Source organism: Gopherus flavomarginatus, chromosome 2 (assembly GCF_025201925.1).
Source record: "Gopherus flavomarginatus isolate rGopFla2 chromosome 2, rGopFla2.mat.asm, whole genome shotgun sequence".
NCBI lineage: Eukaryota > Metazoa > Chordata > Testudines > Testudinidae > Gopherus > Gopherus flavomarginatus.
Genome location: NC_066618.1, coordinates 182,923,652 through 182,944,185, shown reverse-complemented (window position 1 = coordinate 182,944,185; position 20,534 = coordinate 182,923,652). Strand labels below are relative to the sequence as shown.

Genomic DNA, 20,534 nt, shown 5'->3' with positions numbered 1-20,534 from the left:
ATCCTCCATATTCTCCATAAGACTAAAAGTTCTTCTACAGAAATGACATAAGGTGTGTGATGTCTTCAAAAATTGCTTTACAGTACAATAGTGTTTTGTTAATCAGAAGCAACAACGAACACCTTACTATTTTCTTCCACCTTCTCCTGTGGATGTTCATACTGCAGGGAGAAAAACCAAGAGTATTTCAGAAAAAAAATATGAGCATATTAATATAAAGACTTGCAAAAGTAATCTGGAATTAATTGAAATTTAGAAATCAATTAATTTTTTTTAAAGAACCTGTGTTTATTTTTAATTGCCAATTGTTCAGTAAAGAGCATAATACTGCAGGGTACTGAACAGCTTCTGTGATGTGACAGCTCCAGGATTCAGCATTCTACATTTCACTTTCAAAAGTGCTGCCCACAACAGAGCAAAGGGCTGCACTCCCTCCACTAGCAAGTGCTTGCAAAGCCATCAGTTTCATGCGAAACAGAATCGTGAATTCAGGATCTGACATGTAAGCGAAAGAAGGTTTTCTCTGAAGTGCCACATGAACATCATCATTTTAGCTAGTATAATTATCATCACTATTATATGGTTTACCCTCCTTGGCAGGGGGACTTGGCTTTTAGGAGCTCAAGAAGGCACCATGCACACCAATAGCATTATGTACATATCACAGAAACCAGAAGATCCCACTATCACAAGAATAGTGAAGCAGTGGTCACAAGCTTATAAAGCTATGCCAGAGACATTAAACAGGTCTACATATAAGAAATGAACAGTGGCACTAGTGTGTGTGGTGGGGGTGTAGCTTGATAAAACCTTTGTAATTCATCTATAACATTTTGAATGTTTAGTTCAGCTGAACACCCTGTTAAAGATTCTCCTGCTAGGACTCTATCACCTGCTCAATGGCTTATACAAAAATATATAGCTTAGATCCTTGGTAGAATTGTAATTCACCATGAGTTATATCTCCTACTGTAAAAGAAACCAGTATTTATTTTAGAGATTTTTCACATTTAAAAAAAAATTAGGGTTTGTATTTTGCTTTAAAAAAATATAAAGGAAACAGGCAGAGGCAAGAGAAAATGCAAGTGACCTTCTACATTTATTTTCTTTAAATAATGAAGTGACCACAAGTGAAGTATTATTCTAGCACTTTAGAAGATTAGTGGTTCTATTATGTCATTAAATCTTAGCCATAAGTCATAGTCCCAAGCGGAGCCCCTGAAAGGAAAATTCCTCCTTGTCCCCCATGGGTGATGATAGAGACCCACGGGGGCACTAGAAGGAGGTATGATTGTGCCTGGCCCTTTCATGGTGTTAATGAAAGAGGAGAAGGACTGGGCAAAAGGCTAAAAATGGCACGTAACCAATTCTGCAGTTTTGTACTATTTTTAACTGGGTTCACAAGATGCTGATTTTACTGTTCAAAGAAGAAACACCAAAGTGACTTTTTGGCAAGAAAAGGGACAAAAACCATGAATTCGGAAAAATCTAATCTCAACAATGTTGGTTGATCTAGAGTCCACTTCAGAACAAGCCAAAGTTTTACCATCAACATGCATCATGTTTAACAGCTCTTGTGACGAGCTGTTTATACGTTGGGGAAGGATGAACCATGCTTATATGCACAGTGTTCCACAGCCAGCCATCACAAAGAATGCTGAGCCGGACCATGAAACATCCTAGATGCGATAATCTTGCCTTATCTACTTAATGGAAAAGTTTCTCATTAACAATTCCTCAGCAAATAGATTCATACTTCATTTGCTTATCAAGTGCTCCCAGCTCAGAATCCTGAAACAAAGTGGCTCGGGTACAGCACCTACCTTTGTATTTTGTATTGTATCTTTAAAACTCCTCGTAGTTTCTTCCAATACTGAATTCATAGACTGAATCCTGGAAGAAAAATAAAAATAAACTTGGATAATCTCATTGGATGGCCTCATTTCAGTGTGTCCATGCTTACTATTTCATAAATTCATTCCTGGGATTCCCTTAACTGCAGCTCAATGGCCAACACAATAGCTAGGATAAGGAAAACCCTAGTACCAAGTGCACATGGCTCCCACTGTTAGCCACAGAGTGAACATGCTTTTATTTTGTCCACTGTTACCCAGAATGAATAGTGAGAGCCTCCAGCCTCCTCAAGAAAACCATTTCAGAAATTTGAGGGGCAAATGCATACCAGACATGCTCTCAAATACAGAAGATAGGGACCAGCCATCTGGCACCTCCTCAAAAATCCCAGTCAGAGACCAACTGCTCCATAACAGAAGATACTGGAGCAAGGATGCTGGACTTGACAAGCTATTTTAAGGTGGTAAGGAGCTGTAAGGACCAATTTGGAGGAGTCAAGGGTTTCATTTGCATTTTGGGTTTATGCAAAACCAAAACTCCGGGGAAGCCTGCAAAGAACTACCACCACGTTACAGTTTACAAAACCTGCTAACCAAAAGTAAGTTACTTCAAGCACATGTAAGCAACAAAGGTGGTCCTGTACCAAAACCTCAGATCCAAACACCTGAAAACTATGGAAATATTTAAATCCAAATTTTGCTGCTCTGGTCCATATCTATTAGTTACAGGTTTCCAAGCAGCACTGGTTAAAACAGAATAAAAGCTTGTTTCTCTCACCAACAGAAGTTGGTCCAATAAAAGATATTACCTCGCCTACTTTGTCTCAGAAGTAATGACCAGCATCAGAACAGGCCATTTAACTAGATAACTAAGAATGAGCAAAGATATTTCCTCTCTAAAATGACACGTTTAAAAGACAGCTGGAAGATAAATACCTTTGCTTTTGATGATTACAGAAAGAGCTCAGTTTGATGGACTGTTTATTCCAAAAGTCCTACAAGAGTTTCCCAAAGAGTACACGTGTTATTTTGGAACTGGACATACAATCTATGTATGGGTCAAAAACAAATTAAGACATACACACCACCGTGTCCTTCTCAAGGATGGATAAAATTTGAGCATCCTTCTCAAGATTGGCAAGTTCTTGGACAACAACCTTGTGGAAGTTCTCCAATTTATTCAGTCTGTAGGCAATAAATATAAGTTCAACATCTTTAAAATGCAGTGTCACAAGACAGCAGATGACTGCTGCAAGTTGGTTTATGTATTATGCAGGCCACAGCTCTTCAGCTTTGTAAGGAGAAAAAAAACGAACAAAAATACATAGGTGTTTTCTTTCCAACCCAACATCAGCTGATTTTTTAAAAATATCTGTTTAGCAGAAAGTAAACAATTTGTTACAATATAGCCAGCACAGGAAATACTATGCCAAATAACCCCAGAGTATACATCTTCAGACAAGGGCAAGAGCAACAGATTGCAAAGGTAAACATAAGGAAATTCTTGGAATAAGACAAAAGCAGGTACATTTCTCAAGTCAGAACTATCCCCAGGGATGTACATTGCCAAGATACCACAGCCATATACACACGAGCAAGCAAGAATAATTTGCACGTGGTGTGATGGAGTAGGGGCTGTCTGTGTGGGGGATGGGAGAGCTGGGGATGACTTTCGGTGAGGGACAGGACCTAAGCCTGTAACCTGAGCCAGGTAGGGGGGAGGGGGTTAGCACCTTGGGCTGGAAGCTGGACAAAGAAATCAGGGCTGGAGGAGGGGAGTTTTTAGTTTCGGTTTTGGGCTGGGTGGTTGGAATTCAAGGGGCTAAGCTTCCTGGACCCCAGAGGGGCTGGATTGAGGGGTCCTGGCTGTGCCTACAAGCTCTGCTGTAACCTGCATTCCTGTTGTCCAATAAACCTTCTGTTTTACTGGCTGGCTGAGAGTCACTGTGGGTCCCAGGAAGAGGGGTGCAGGGCCGGACTCTCCCACACTCTGTGACACGTGAGGATTAGAGGATTCAGGGGATTGGTTATATAATGTAAAGGCTTTTCCTTCCTAGGTTACGGCTTTTAGATAGGTGCAAGAACAGTACGTACCATAGGTGTTGTACTAGATGACAGCTTTTCAGTGGTCTGCATTAGACCAACAACTATGTCCAGCTCATAGCAGGCAATTATAAAAGCCACTGACTCCTGCTGCTCCTGAGCACCAGTAAAGTCAGTGGGCCAAAGGTGCAAACACAGGCTTTAAACACATTTTACAGTGGATTTTGGCACAACAGGACAGCAACTTCATCAGCTCTGCTCCTCTAAAGAGTATATTAATTCCATGGGCCTATCCGGCCATACGGCTATTAAAATGGAGCCTATTGCTGATCAAGCATGTCTGTTAGTGGTGACACAAGGCTATCCACCAACGTTTTCTAATTAAAAATATTCTACTGAATTGGAAAGTGACAGAGAGAAAGTAACCTAAGAGCCGAGTGGATTTTTTCAAATCTGAAAACTGACAAAATTTCATAATTAGAAATAAAGACCAAAAGTTTTGATTTTTCCCAGCCTGTTAAATAGTTGTTTCCATTTCTGATTGGTACACAAAGGCACAACAGCAGTTTTCTATTGTAAACCCACTCTGCACTTCTGAGAGAAATTAACAGATTTTTATTTTTGCTTCTGCATTTACTTTCATCAAGACCGGTGCATAGTACCATGCAAGCTATATATTTTATACAGCACTGATACAATGGGTAGTATTTGCATCCCATTTCATTTACAGCTTAAAGGTGTAATACTTGCCACAAATGTTAATGATTATTCTGTATCAATATTGATCCCAAACTGTGCTTGTGCATTATTTATATACATACACACACAATTGGATTTATATTTATGCAGTTAAGCAGAACAGCGTAACTGACTATAAAGATGACATTAAGAGTATGAAGAGCTTTCTAGAAATTGACTTCTGTTTCATTATTTTTCTATTTAAAGGGGAGACAAGTGATGCTGTTTGAGGATAACAAACAAAAAGAATTTAATGGAAGCAGACTTAGTAACCTGGCCTGCCAATCAATGGCACACAAAATGCCTCTGTTGTCCAGTCTCTTGGCTCTAGTACCCTTTGCACTGACTCCATGCTCCTTCCCCTCGCAGGGAAAGTGGATCATGCACAACATTGCCTACACGTACAGCTCCACGAGTTCGGGAGGGATTCACTATACATGAACAGCCCCATTCACCACAGACGAATGAACTTCACAGGAGTTTTGCTCCCAGTGGATTTTTTTTAAACAAGTCAGCTACTGTCATTTTGTTTTGTAACTCTAAGAAGTGCAATACTTTACTGCCAAGTTCTATTACAAAAGGCATTCATTTTTAAGGATTACTAGAAAACTCATACAAAGTTTAAGCTGTTTTTGGCAAGTAGCAAATTAGTTACCTGCATTGATGTATCTGATTTAATAAAGCTGACACACTTTTTTCAGATGTCTTCAAAGCATTCTTTGCACAAATTTCCATTCTTTTGTACCTAGACTAGACCATAATATATCCATCTTAACATACAATATCAAAACAAAACACTAAGTCTAAAACTTGTCCGTACATACATTTGTACTGGTGCCACCCCTTATATGGCAAACTTATTTTGGTTTAGGTTAAACCTGCTTCTAATCAACATAAGCTAAATTGAAATAAGACCCAAACCAAAAAAAAAAAAAAAAAGTGTCTACACCAAGGTTCACACTGGTTTCACTAAATCAATTCACTTTTACTCCTTTACTTATGTCATAAACAGATAGTTAAGGGTTAATGTCTCTTTTACCTGTAAAGGGTTAACAAACAGGGACCGAATCAGGAAAACAAGATATTTTCAAATCTAGGTGGAGGGAAGCCTTTGTTTGTGGGTTTTGTTTTTTGTGTGTTCTCTCTGGGTCCTGGACAGGACTAGAGGTGCAACCAGGTTTCTGCCAATCTCCCTGCTACAGTCTCTTATCTATTCAGAATAGTGAGTAAGTAAAAAGGCGGTTATAGTCTTTTAACTTGTTTTTCTTTATTTGCAGATGTGTACTTGCTGGAAGTAGCTTAAATTGTTTCTCTGCTGGAGAAAGCTTCTTTCTATTGTCTATAAGCTATAAAAACCCTGTATATTTACCATCTTGATTACAGAGACAATTTTTATGTTTTTCCTTCTTTATTAAAGTTTTTCTCTCTTTTTTTTTAATCTAATTGATTTTTTTTTGGTTTTTCTTTTGTAAGACTCCAGGGAAGGGAGTCTGCACTCACCAGGGAATTGGTGGGAGAAAGGAAAGGGAGGAGGGAAGAAAAACCTGCTCTCTGCATTTATCTCTGTATCTATCTCTCTCTGGAGAAGAAGGGAGGGGGAAGGTAACATTCCTCTCGGGGTGGTGATTCAAGGAGTTGAATCACGGTGGTCTCCTAGTGTACCCAGGGCAGGAAAGAGCTGGGAGGAAGAAAGGAGGGGGAAGGGAAATGGTTTATTCCCCTTTGTTGTGAGACTCAAGGAATCTGGGTCTTGGGGGTCCCCAGGGAAGGGTTTGGGGGGACCAGAGGGTATCAGGCCCTGGAATTCCTGATTGGTGGTAGCACTACAGAATCTAAGCTGGTAATTAAGCTTAGAGGACTTTAGGCTAGTACCCATATCCTGGACGCTAAGGTCCAGAGTTGGGAATTATACTACGACAACTTATACCATTGGAACTCTGTAGATAAAACCTTAAATTACACAGAGTATGCTACAAGTGAACATCTAACCCATAAAGAGATCAATTTACTACCTGAGAAGTTACTAAGGGCCTTATCCTCAAGTCCTTACTCACACCCTGAAATGGGACAGAAGGGCTGCAAGATCAGACTGTTAGTTAGCACCATCTCAAATCAACAATAATATGAATTTTTCCAAGTGTGTGTTAGGGTCATAACTAAGTTCCATGGTAAATGGAACTGCCTCTATGTAATATAAATCCAAAGAGACATGTTTAAGTCCTTATGAGTTTGTCTACACAGCATCTTGGAGCAAGCCTTCCAGCCTTGGTTAACAGGCTTAAGCCTGCAGGGTTTGTGGCATGCTCTAAAAATAGCAGTATAGATAGCGTTTTGAAGTTGTGACTCAGGGTCTGAAGCCCTCATCCCTCCTTCCTACACCCTAGCCTGAGTAACATCTTCAAAGTGCTGTCTACACAGCTTTTTTTTAAGAGCACTAGTGCGAGGCCCGCTAGCCCAGATCTGTTGACCCAGACTGGGAGGTCTGTTCCCACAAACACCAAAATGCTATGTAGATATACCTACAGGTCTACATAAGCTCTAACTGCCAAGTCAGACTATATAGTTTTCTGTCTCATTACAGAAAAGATGCTTAGTTTATGGACATTACTGGTCACTGTTCTGTCTGTACAGTAGCCAATAATTTCCATTAAATTAAAGAATCCACCCAAAACAATACAATTTCTATCTCCATCCAATATATATGTGGCCCCAATCCAGGTATGCCACTATTATGTTGGGATAGGATTAAAAATTGTTGTTCCTCTCCTTCATTCCATCATTTGGAACATCTAAATACAACTAAATTGACATCACAGAATAAAGTTTCACTTAAAAGGACTCTCCGTTCCAATTAAAACCATCATCTCACAACTGATCCATTACCTCCCCTCGGACATTTCTGAGAATGGCTGGACCTTGCAGCATACCTAGATGTGGCAGGATGAGTTCCTGAATGAAGTACTCTCCAAATAACTCCCTTCCTCCAGATGTATTAATTTAGGGACAGTAAGGTCAAGCATCTCAGCTAATCAGCTGTTTGGTTGCTTTGTTTAGGTATACGCATACCACACACTGGATACACACTAGGAAAATCATGCGTGTTGTAGAGAGTTACCCAGAAAGTTTTCGTTAGTTGGCTGGTAAAGCTTTCAAAGGCAGCAATGACACCAGAATCACTGACGTCCTCATGCAGTATCTTGGAGACAAAGATGTCATCTGATTCATCCGATTCCCCACCTGCAAGAGAGAGGAAGGTACAACTCCATGCAAAAATGTTTCTAAAGCACTCGAGCAGACCTGATCCTAGTCATTATCTGTTGCACTACAGCACATTTCTTCACTTCAATGAGATGCAAGTAACAACTTAGGCTGGGGTGAGACGGCGTTTCACAATCACTCTTCCAAAGTTCTTGGAAACTGGAGCAGAACAATCTCAAAATTGAGGAAGTCTGAGAAGGAATTGTCAATCTATTACAAACGACTGCATTGTAGAACAGATATTTGGACACCAACCAAGTATTAGTATGTAAATATGGGGTATCAGACCAAAAAACATTGGGCCTCCTAATATCTTACTGCTGAGCAGGTTTGTTTCTAGACAAAACACTTTACTAGGAATGGAAATTATGTACAGAAGTGAGGCAACAAAATGCCCTGCTACTACTCTGGCTGAAATCTGTGACAGCCCCATCCTGGGCTCCTTTGCTTCCATTCCCCAGAGGGAAGTGTGTCCCAGAAAAACCAAAGACTGTACACCAGACGTCCCCAATGTGATGCCTGCAGGCACCGTCCTGGCCGGCAGTCGAGCCTCTGCGGCGGCGATGCCCCTGGATGACGCCGCTTGCCGCCAACAAGCGACATCATCGAGAAGTGTCACCACCGAAATGCTGCCGAAATTCGGTGGCATTTCGGCAGATGCTCGACCGCCGCCACCGTCCTTCATCTGGTGCCGCCAGACAAAAAGGTTGGGGACCACTGCTGTACACTCTTCATAAAGTGTGTGGTCTCTGTACTTTCAGGCCTTGATACTACTGCTTTGCCTCTTGTGTAGTCCTTTATAGTCACTTTGCGTTGATGTAACCCACTACCATTCTGATTTGGTAGTGATTTCCATGTACTTTCCACAAAGGTTGCTAGTAACTATAGAAGGGGCAAGACAGTGGGCTTGACTGTCCATTAAGTTGAAATCTGGGAGCAGGTACACTTGAAACTGCTGACATTTCTGGGAATTTATATGTCAATTCCATGCAGCTTCCCCACCAGCACTTGCAAACAGGACCAGTTCTCCTCTCATTTACACCTTTAACTCCATTTATTTCCATGGAGTTAACAGTTATTTACACTCTTGCAAGTTCACAAGCTGATCTACTTATCTGCCCCATTAGAATGGCTCACTTTAAGAGGAGTTTATTATAGTTCTCTCTAGGCTTGGACACAAACTACAATTTCAGTCAATAAGGCCAAGTTACAAAGATTTTAAAATGAGCATTTCAAACACTGGCTTGGGGTTACCTGTTTGAATCTCCTTTTTCTTCTCTATTGAATCAAAAAGTTTTCTTGGCTCAGGTGAAATGCCAGGAGATGGCTGACCCATTTCCCATCTTGAAAGTTTAGGCTTTTTAACGACCCCACCAGGTGACAGATCTAAAAAACAATAATATCAGTACGGTAGAGATCTAGAACTAAGTTCTACTAAGTATTTAGCATGACCGAACAGTGACCCACCACTCTTGCAATAGCTAGCACTGCTTGCTGGTTTAAAGAGTCTCAGTGAGCAATCCGAATTTATCTGAGACACTGGTTGTGTATTTCTGCAGAACAGTTTGGAGTCTCCTTATTCCTCTGCACAGGCTACCTGCATCGGCAGACCCTGCACAGCCTCTGCAGAACTGCTGCTTCTCTCATGCAAACGTGGCTGGAGGAGTGAATGGACAAGGGCAGCGAGTGCACATAGCCTCATTGCCACCTCTTCCAGTTTGCCAGCAAGAGCAGCTGAGCTGCTGGAGAAAGGGAAAATAAGGATCGCAAGTAAAACTTCAAACTTCACATACCAGTTTAATGCTATTAGGGCTTAGGCTCATCTAAGGAAATGGAAGCCATATTTTAAGGAGAACATTTATAAAAACAGTCCTCATTGTCAGCTTTAATTATGTGTGATTGATGACGTGTGCATGGTGCAACATGTGCTTGTTGAAGTTTATGCAGGGCAAGGAGAACAGAAGAGAAATAGGAACTTTGAATTATTCCTAAACTTGGTAAGGCAGTGCAAGGCAGGAGCAGCTGGGACCCCTGAGCAGCGGCGTATTATTGCCTAGGCCAACAAGACCTAGGCCAGCAAATTTGAAGGGGGGCAAATATGAGCACCCACGGAGAAGCTCACCTGCTCCATCTCACCTCCTCTGTGAGCGTGCTGCCGCGTCCTGTTTCTCTCCCCTCCCTCCCAGCACCTGTGCTGGGAAACAACTGTTTCGTGGGGAAGGGAGGGAGGGGGAACACTGCACGCTGGGGGAAGAGGTGGGGCTGGGGCGGGGATTTGAGGAAGGGATCCAAGAGGGGCAGGGAGAAGGTGGAGTTGGGGCAGGACTTTGGGGAAGGGGTTGGAATGGGGGTGGGGAAAGGGTGGAGTCAGGGCAGGGCCAGGGGCGGGTGGGGCGACAATTATTTCAGGGCCTAGGGGCAGCAAAATCATTAATCTGCCACTGTCCCTTGAGTAGCTCATAAACTCTACAAGGCAGTGGTATCTTGGGGTGCTCGCACCCTCCCAGAGCTCATGAAGTAAATATTCAATTACACCCCTAAGTATATCTCCAAACAAAAAAGCACTCACAATATCACAATGCATATTCTCCATAAATAACCTTAATTTTGCCACCAGATGGCCGCCCAACCATGTAATAGGATTACATTTACACTGTAGACTAGAGCTACCACAACTGCTGACTTAAAGCCACCATTAACTGCAAATGATAATAAATGCAGACATGCTGACTCCTGTAGAAGTAGAGAAAGAACTAACAGGGATTTGAAGGGGATTTCAACACAAACAGTCCCCTCTGTGAGCAATTGTCAGGCTAAGCTGTAATCCTAATAACGCAAGATTTGTAGAAGCGAGGAGTGTGTGAGGGGAGTGGGAAAGAACTGTGAGAGAAGTTGTTGCAACCTTGAGTTAGGTAAGTATGGAATGTAGACTATAGCTTAAATTGGTGAGAAAAACAAGATATCAAGATGGCCTACGTATAAACAAAATGCAACTGTTGCACATTATTGTTTGTAACAAAGGGTATAAATGCTTGCTGTAACTGTTTGTCTGATGAGAGACCTGTTTAGCTCTCTCTCTCCAAGCAATAGCTAGAGATAATCAAGTATCTGACTTGCTGTACCCAACGAAGGAGCGAGAACTCTGTTTTTCTCCAACACTTCCTTCTCTCCCGTATAGTAATTAAGAAAAAAGTGCTAACCTGATCTGGTGTATGGGTACTCAGAGGTTACATCTACACTTGGTGCAGGGGAAGTGATTCCCAGCTTATATAGACACACCCACTCTATCCTTGCTTGAGTTAAGGTACTAAGAACAGTAGTTTAGCTGCACTAGCACAGGGAGTGGTGGCATGGACTAGCCTCCCTGAATACATATCCATGAGTTAGGGGCAGATTTGTACTCAAGGCAGCTAGCCCATGACATTGCTGCTGCCCACGCTTCTCTGGCTGGCATCTCATCTTGAGCAAAGCTAGTGCAGGTAATGGCCAGGCAAGATATGGGTCATGCACCACTATCAGCAGAACATTCCATTTTGACACCTCAGGCCAGAGAACCTGAACCCTTATGCTTCTCTAACAAGATGCTAACCCTCCCCACATTCTTGGCTTTGCCAACCCTCCCCACACTCTTCCAGTTGCCAGATAGTTATGCAAAGGCCCGCAGAAAGTGCTAGGGAAAGAAGATCCTCTGAAGGTCTTCTGCTTCCTACAGAAGCAGTACCATATTGCTAATTACAAAGATAAAGCACAGCCTCAAGATAAATACAACTACACATACACCCTGCTACAAATGAATTGTGCTCACTCAAAAAAAGACAGCAGATGGTAATCAAGCAAAACAAGAAAAGAATTGGATTTCTACATGCTGGTGTCCAACAAGACAGCAGCTAAAACTTTTCAATATTGTGAGGCTTCACACTCTGCTTGCCTTTAATAGAAATACTGGGCAGTGAAACCAAAAGGATTATTATTGGAAAGGGGTAAATAGAAGGATAACCTTGAGCACAAAGTTTACCCTCCACTCTTATACCTGGGGAATAGAAATTGACTATTTCTAAATGAAATGCTGATTTAATTACATCATAGTTACAAATCTGTAATAAGGTTCACATTTCTCCACCCTCATGCCATTCTTAGGGTCTTCACTGTGTGTCTCTCTGCTCAAGGTAGTCACATTACTGGCTAACTGAAGCCAAAAATAAATATGAGAGCGCTAGACAGGAGCAAAATTATATAAGAACTACAGCACGGAATTAACAGTCTCACAATTTGCACAAGAAAATGAAGTCTATTCAGACCCTTGACATATAGGGGGAGATTTTCAGAGACAAAGGGCAGTTAGGTGCCCCATTCCATGCAGTTATGCTTTTGAAAAGCTTCCATGTTTAGTTAGACGGTGTCTACTATACCTGAACCTTTTCGTTTAAATTTGGAGACTTTATCTTTTCCTGGTAATTTACTGGATACCTCCACATATTTCTAGACAGAGAGGGAAAGAGAAAGATGCATTGCATCAGCTCTGTATATGGGGGAGAAAAGACCACCTCATTTCCAAACAAAACTTATTGTTCTCTAACTATTCGTATTAAAATAGAATAGGGTAAAATAAAGTACTCTATACCTCACCTTCTTCTCTCCAGCATCAGAATACTCATGGGAAGATGCACTTAATGGTAGTGTCAGATCGTCTGCTTCCAAATCATCTGAAAGAAGTGCTTTAACTGCATAAGTGAAGTATTATTGGACAGGTAATACAGGCAATCGATTTTGGAGAATCAATCTCTCTGTGCATTGAATAGTGAGTAACAAACACCACACCACCACCTTCTTCTACGATCAGCACATGAAAGAGTGCTATTGTATTTTAAGCTGCAGTTGAACAGCATTCTTTCCCTTCACAGGACTGCTGCAGTGGCAATACACACATCTAAAGCAATACATACATCACTATCTATTCCAGCCAGTATGCTCCTGGAGGGGACAAAGTAAGGAATTGAAAAATGAAAATACTTCAGATTACTATATATAAAATTCTGTACTACCAGGCAAGCTACAAGCAGGGACATGACCAGCAGGATAATTTTTTATGATGCCAGAACATGAAAGGAACAAGATGGCATTTTATTACAGTAGCTTTTTCAGATATGTAGACATTACACTGTAAAAACTGTTGGACAGATTTTTTCCCGCCCCAAACTGTAAGGTTTAGCATACCATAATATACATCATACTGGCTCCAAATATCCCAGGATATTTGGACACAACAGCATTATCTATGTAGATCCATAACTGCTATAGTTATTTGCATACAGTATAAGCACTGAAAGCAGTATGTAAATGTATGATAGATACATTAAGATACTTACATTGAAATTACATTGTAAACTGTTATAGATCAGTGTTGGGAATTTTTATGTCATAAGAGATACCAGTCTTATGGACTGGAAAAATCTTCAGCAAAGATTTGTTTCAAGTTTAAAACAATACAAATCATTAATCAGTTTAACAGCCTCTTAAATTTGTAAAGAGTCCTATTCAGAAAATAAAATTCCAAATTTTCATGGATTTGGGAACTGAATATGAGGTGGCTCAAGTGCCAGAAATCCTAAATCTGGATATCACTGAATATCAGTGGCTCAAGTGCCAGAAATCCTAAATCTGGATTTCTTCCCCTTCCTCTCCCCTCCATCTATTGGGATTGGACATTCAAGCCTGGATGACAAACCAGTCTATCACAAAGCATAAACATAAGCAGCCCTCCTAATGTAGTGATGAGTTGAGCTGACTTGAACCTGTGTATCAGGGAACAAAATATCGCTCAGTGCCCCCCTCCCAAAACAGTTTACTTAAAACACTGATGAAGTCTCACCACTGCAATAAGAGGCACAAGTAGGCAGGAATTTATGGGAAACAGGTATAAAATAAATATAAAATATATGTGGCCTCTTTATAGTAGACTTTATGGGAATGGGGGGAAAAACATACATAACATACCAGGGAGTTCCACTGCAGAGAAATCAAGCCTCATTGCACTGGATTTAATTTCCTTCTTCAGCACTTCCCTGTGCATTGTTGGTCTTGAAACACCAACCTAAAATATATGTATCTTAAAGTACCTATTTTATTCAAGAAGTAAAAACAAACATTAGGAGCCTATACATGTCAATAGCCTAGTTACTACTAGAGGAAGGTTTCCTGAAACACTCAAGTGGTTTAGGAATATAAGCTCCATTGATTTGCAAGGGACTCATGCTCTTAAATCAGAGGCAATTTTAAAATTCCCACTTTAGCAAGCACAATTACAGCTCAAGTCATTCTTCATATGAAACACCACAAAATGTTTTAACTGAGAGCAGAAGGAGAGAAAATTTAAGAAGCCTGATATAAGCTTTCTGATAGGTACTGTTTATCATGCTTTTGCAAACATCTTCAACTTCATACAGTATCTCCTATGCTCACAAGACATGGCAATACTAACATTTGGAACACTGGAAAAGTTTGGCATCACTACTGTCCATTGTTTGAAGTGTAGTTCTGAATCAAATGGAAACATTGATTTGGAGTGAGAGTTATCCAGGGAGCACGTGGGAGTATGGGATAATGAGCCCCAAAAATGGCCAGAGGGAATCAGGACTATCACTGAAGGAAGCAGGACAGGAGGCTTAGACAAAAAACAGAGGCGGGAGGGGAGAGGAGAAACAGTGTCGGGATAGAGGAGCACAGGCCAGACATGAGGTTCCAAATATTCAAATAAGCTGCTGTGGCTCTTGGATGCTTATCTGAAACTGAAGTACTGCTGGGTTTCCAAAGATGATGTTGGATTATGCATGCTAATTCCTGCCCCCCTCCCAAGAAGGACAGGTAAATAAAATCTAAGTGAGGCTTATTTGGGGTAGAAATTCTACAATTTTACATGTTCCATATGCCCCTAGGCCTTAAATCTCCAACTAAAATACATTTTACCCCTAATCTCTAGCAGATTCCTTTCTAAAGGTAGAGGAGAATGTAGGCAAGATCCTTTAGTGAACACTGCTTTGAAGGGTGTAGTACACACTAAGGTACACTCCAGGGCTGTCACTGCATTGTAGCAGCGTCCCCATGGCTAGTTACTGTGAAGCAAGCTGGTGCACTGTAGATTCACACTCTGGCTTGCTGCACAGTCACTTACCCTTTAGACAAGCCCTGAGGTGCAACACACCTGCAGCTAACAGCTCAGTACATCTTGATGGTAGCAGACTACAGTAGTTGGTCTATTACTATATAGATATGACTAATTATGAACTGTATGTTCCATAAAAAAAAAATAAATAAATTTAGGTTGTATTTGAAAACCCAGGTGTAACTCTTGATATTTACCTAGCTACATGCTACATATTCATCCCTTAATATGCTTCACATAAGTAATGCATTAGCATCAGTAGCAGCATAATCTAAATACCATAGCATCTTACTTTCTTTGTGTGGTAGTCACTGCCACTACTTGCAGATGATAACGGCAACACTAAGAGAAAAAGAAAGTTTTAACCAATTATTGGAGACATTGCACACTTTTGCTCCTCATCAGTCAATTTACAGTTATCTGCAACGTGATTACGTCTCATTCAGTTTTATTTGGATTTTCATAGCACATACAAGGCCAAACTTAAAGACATTTCCACGCTAAAATGTTAAAAAACACATTTGCTTACAGACCTGCCAATTAGCACAAATGCAAATAATATTAAGACCACTTCATCCTCGAGCATCTGGGCAAAGAGGTGGACCTTGCAGCTTGTCTGAAAGGGCAACAAATCCAAAGCCTGATGAACAAGTATGGAGAAATGGGAAGAGGTCTTAAAAGTTGAGGGACCCATACTGAGGACATTCTGCTGCCACTTCCTTTTATTTTAATTTATTTTTGTTTTTTAAACACTCACACACACTAAAGGGCTCCATCATGAGTAGTTGTGCAGCTCTCATCTCCTCATGCCAATGGTGAGGAGGTTCCAACCCATTCAGAAGATTATAGGTTAAACTCAAGGGTATCAGAAACCACTGCTGATTATGGAGCACTGGAGCTGTGTACTCCTTAGAAAAGATATACAGTATATGATGTGACAGTGAAAGACATCAAAATTTAGCATGTCCATATATATATATATATATATATATATATATATATATTTTTTTTTTTTTTTTTTTTTTTTTTTTTTTTGCAGAAGTACCCAGAACAGAAGATGAGCACTCATGAGTCTGAAAAAGTAAAAGAGTCGGCAGCCTCTTTCTGCCACAAGTTCGGTTTCTGCTGGGTCTGAGGATGCAGCCCCATGTAGCTCACATTTCAGGAATCTTAGAGACAAAGTCATGCAAAACTGTAGCAGGGACCCCAACCTCAAGGAAAGCTCATAACATTCTTGCCGGGCAGAGATCAAAAGAAGCACTTTGAACATTGCTACTACCTGAGCATCTATGAACACCCCAAGATTTCATTTTATACCCAAATTACAGACACGTGTTGCTAAGAGCTGATGCACTCCCTCAAGGCAGGGACAGGCAGACAAAAATCCTGGCAAAATCTTCCCTAACCTATTAGAATACCATCATGATTTTAGTCTTGTGCAAGCTGGACAGTTTTCATCCAAGTTCTCAATCTCACAAACAATGCTTAACCCAAACCCAGACTTGGACATTTTCATCATTCATTTTATATCTTTGTTACACAGTAGGTTACATCAGCTATGTTGTGCCACACACGACATGGCCCTTACCTTTTAATTTACTCCTGACCCTTGGCCTTCTTCGGGTATAATCTAGGGTTTTTGGTAGTGATTTTTTCTGAGAATCAAGGATCCAGCTCTTTTCACTGTGACTATTGCTTGCAGTGTCCCAATTACTTTCGGAGAAAAGATGTTTCCTATAATCAGACTAAATATACCAATATGTCAGTTCTAACTCCCAAAAACAAATGGCGGTGCAAATCTTTTTACCAGCAGATTAGCAATGGCCCACGACACCACCCTGTGTGGTGGGAGGGTCCCAAACCTCTGGCTCCAGCCCAAGCCCGGAAGGCTACCCTGCAATGGAACAGTCCAGCAGCCCAAGTTCCATGAGCACAAGTCAGATGGCATGGGCCCATTGTGAGGGTCTAGTGGCTGTGTTGACATACCTTAAGTGTCTAAAGCGGTCAGTCCAGCATCTCTTATCGGTATTAAGATCACATACACATCTGGGGTGCAGGGGCAGCCACTACCAAATCATCATTTCAAGACACAGCAATAAAGTCACCAATGGATGCAGGTTTTTCTTTGCTCTCTAAACATACCCTCAGCTGCTCTGAATTACAAAACTGTAGCAGCATGCAACATAAGGATTGTCTATACAAACCACTAGCCTGTGGCAAACAAACAGAGTATAAATCTACCCCAGGCTAGCCTACCATGGCCCATCAGCATGCACCCAGTTGATGGATGTGATCAGTTCATTAGAATGCTTTGAGCTAGTCTGCTTTGAAAACAGGACTAGCTCTAATGTTCTAACAAACTTAACACATGTCAGCAGGGTGCACATGGACAGGACTATAGTAAGCTAGTGTGGAGTAGATTTATACCACAGTTTGCCATAGTCTAACTGTTCATGTAGACAAGCTCCTCAGCCCAACAATAAAGCCCAGTTCCCTGCTCACCCATCTCATTCATTTAAGGCTCCATTAGACACAGGGCCCAGGCAGTGACTTACTTTCATAGACGGATAGATTCCAAGGCCGGAAAGGATTACAGTGATTCTTAGTCTGAGTTCCTGTATAATACAGGCCATAGAATGGCACCAAAATAATGCCTTGAGCAGCGCTCTCAGAACAACATCCAATCTTGATTTTAAAATGATCAGTGATGGAGACTCCACTACAACCCTGGGTAAATTCTACCAATGGTCAATTACTCTTAACATTAAAAAAAGTTACACCTATTTTCAGTCTGAATTTGTCTAGTTTCAACTTCCAGCCACTGGATCATGTTAGAACTTTCTCTAGTTGATTGAAGAGCCCATGATTAAATATTTGTTTCCCACATTCCCATGTAATCTAATCACTCTAACTTTCTCTTTGTTAAGCCTCATGAGCTCTTTCAGTCTATCACTATAAAGGCATGATTTCTAACCCTTTAATCATTCTCATGGCTCTTCTCTGAACCCTCTCCAATTTATCAACATCCACAACTGAACACAGTTATTCCAGTAGCAGTTGCACCAATGTCAAATACAAAGGTAAAATAACATAACATCTTTACTCCTACTCAAGATTCCTCCTATTTTTGCATCCAAATGATTGCACTACCCTTTTGGCCACAGCACTGCACTAGGTAGGTGCTCATGTTCAGCTGATTATCCATCACAATCCCCAAATCTTTTTCAGAGTTAATGCTTCCCAAGAAAGCAGTGTAAGTATCCTGTAAGTATGGCCTACTTTCTTTGTTCTAAATGTATACGTTTAGATTTAGCTATACTAAAAATACACTGTTTGCTTGTACTCAACTTACCAAGCGACCCAGGTTACTCTGTATCAGTGACCTGTCCTCTTCGTTATTTACCACTACCCCAGTTTTTGGGTCATCTGAAAACTTTATCAGTAATAATTTTGTTTTCTCTGAGGTCATTGATTTATAGAGTAGGGTCAAAAATTAATCCTCTGTGGGATCCTGCTAGAAACTCAGCTACTCAATGATGAGTTCCCATTTACAGTTACATTTTGAAACCTATCAGCTAGCTTTTAATGCATTTAATATGATCTATGTTAATTTCATACTCTAGTTTTTTTAAAAAATCAAAATCAAGTCAAAAAGTCTATTATATCAACACTATTACTTTTGTCCACCAAATTTGTCATCCCAAAAGAAGATATCAAGTTAGTTTGAGAAGTTCTATTTTCCATAAACCTAAGGTGGTTGGCATTAATTGCTCTCCTTTAAGTGAGTCTTATATTAGGCACCCCATTATTTTGCCTTGCATCAATGTCTGACTAACAAGCCTATGATTCCTCAGGTCATCTCATTTACCCTGTTGAAATATTGGCATAATAGTTTTTTTCCAGTCTTCTGGAATTGTCCCAGTGTTCCAAGACTTAAATCATCATTAATGGTCCAGTGAGTTCCTTAGCCAGCTCTTTTAAAATTCCTGGATGCAAGTTAGCTAGACCTACTGATTTAAAAAGTGGAATAGATAATGTGTTACCACCATATGACTAAATCATCTGTTTCCCCCCCCAAATACAGAACAGAAATATTTATTGAACACTTTTGCCTTTACTGTATTATTAGTAATAGTTCTACCATTTCCTTCTAGTGACAGATAAATGCTATTTCCTAGATTCTGTTTTGTTCCAAATAAAATTTTTTAAAAATCCTTCTTACTGCCCTTAACTCTGCTGGCCATAGATATCTCCTTGTGTCCTTCTGCTTCCCCTTATCCTTTTTCTACAATTTCTAGCTTCTGATTTAGACTCATTACTATGAACTGTCCCTTCAACCCCGTTCTGCACCCACCTCCACTAGCTTCCATCTCTTCCTTTCAAAACCGGGTCAGTTTTTAAACCAATATGGGCTTCTTTCTTGATTATGACTTTTTGGCACCTAGTAAAATGATTTTAAACAATTCCCAATTATGACACTCAGTTTTTCGGATTAAATTTTTCCTCCCTGTTTTCATAATTGTTTCCAGCTTTGTAAAATTAGTGTTTTTAAAGCACCAAGTATATATCTGGACTATATGGCATTTCATTCTGCTTGCACATTATAAATGTGATTTAGTTAATGTCACTTGTATCTAATCTAATGTTTAGTTCTGTCATCCTCTTGTCTCTTAAGACAAGGTCTAATATTCCAATACTTTGTAAGATTAGGAAATTGTCATCTATAATGTTCAGAAATTCCATGGATGTTTTAGTCCTGGCAGCATGAACCCTCCAACATGTGTCACTCAAATTGAAATCCCCCATAAATCATGCAGCTTCTTTCCTTCTACACCTTATAGATAGGGTGTAAGGAGCTGGCCAGCATGTTCCCTTGGGTGATTTGGTGGTCTGTAGCAGACACCAACTAATACCCCATCCTGTACTTTATCTATTAGCACCTTAATCCATAAACATTTAAGATCGTTTTCTTCTAAGTGATCAGTGACTCAAACTGGTAAAGCCATTTTTGATGGGGAATGGTACTCCGCTTCCCTTTTGCCATGTGATCCTTCCTAAATAGATGATTGGCAAATTAAAATCAATGACTATAATGTGAACCATCCCATCAGGTTTCAGTAATACCAGCTAGATCAAATATTCTCTCATAAATGAGCAATTGCAATTCTTCTTGTTTGTTACCCAGGCTCCTAGCATTGGTGTACAGGCAAATGAATAATTTCTCTTCTTCATGTTGTTTAGTTCCTTGATTAATTTTGTTCTCAACATCTTGACTTTTTTTGCCGAGTGGTCCCATCTTTCTTCTTTTTACACTCCCATTTTACTATTAGTTTAACCCCCTCCTGACTACTCAAGCCAGGCTGTCTGGGCATCAGCCATCCAACTTCAGATCCAGAGTGCTGGGCACAAGAGAATGCATCTAAATTTTCAGTTCAGTGGTAGTCAAAACTCCACAGAGAGTGCACCAGAGGTGCTAGCCTCCA

At 40.5% G+C, this 20,534-nt stretch overlaps 1 protein-coding gene across 1 annotated transcript in view; it reads right to left on the bottom strand.

The window, feature by feature from the left end:
* Window positions 1-98: 98 nt before the first annotated feature.
* The window catches only part of SYCP2L (synaptonemal complex protein 2 like), a 50,735-nt gene continuing 30,299 nt past the window's right edge, over window positions 99-20,534 (bottom strand). The window contains exons 26-37 of the mRNA XM_050939764.1: window positions 16,640-16,796; window positions 15,344-15,393; window positions 13,887-13,983; window positions 12,519-12,595; window positions 12,302-12,371; window positions 9,147-9,278; window positions 7,750-7,871; window positions 5,290-5,384; window positions 2,939-3,038; window positions 2,790-2,848; window positions 1,824-1,893; window positions 99-161 (exon numbers count right to left, since the gene is read on the bottom strand). Of these exons, the coding sequence (XP_050795721.1) occupies window positions 99-161; window positions 1,824-1,893; window positions 2,790-2,848; window positions 2,939-3,038; window positions 5,290-5,384; window positions 7,750-7,871; window positions 9,147-9,278; window positions 12,302-12,371; window positions 12,519-12,595; window positions 13,887-13,983; window positions 15,344-15,393; window positions 16,640-16,796 (1,092 nt within the window). The remainder of the gene's footprint in view (window positions 162-1,823; window positions 1,894-2,789; window positions 2,849-2,938; window positions 3,039-5,289; window positions 5,385-7,749; window positions 7,872-9,146; window positions 9,279-12,301; window positions 12,372-12,518; window positions 12,596-13,886; window positions 13,984-15,343; window positions 15,394-16,639; window positions 16,797-20,534) is intronic.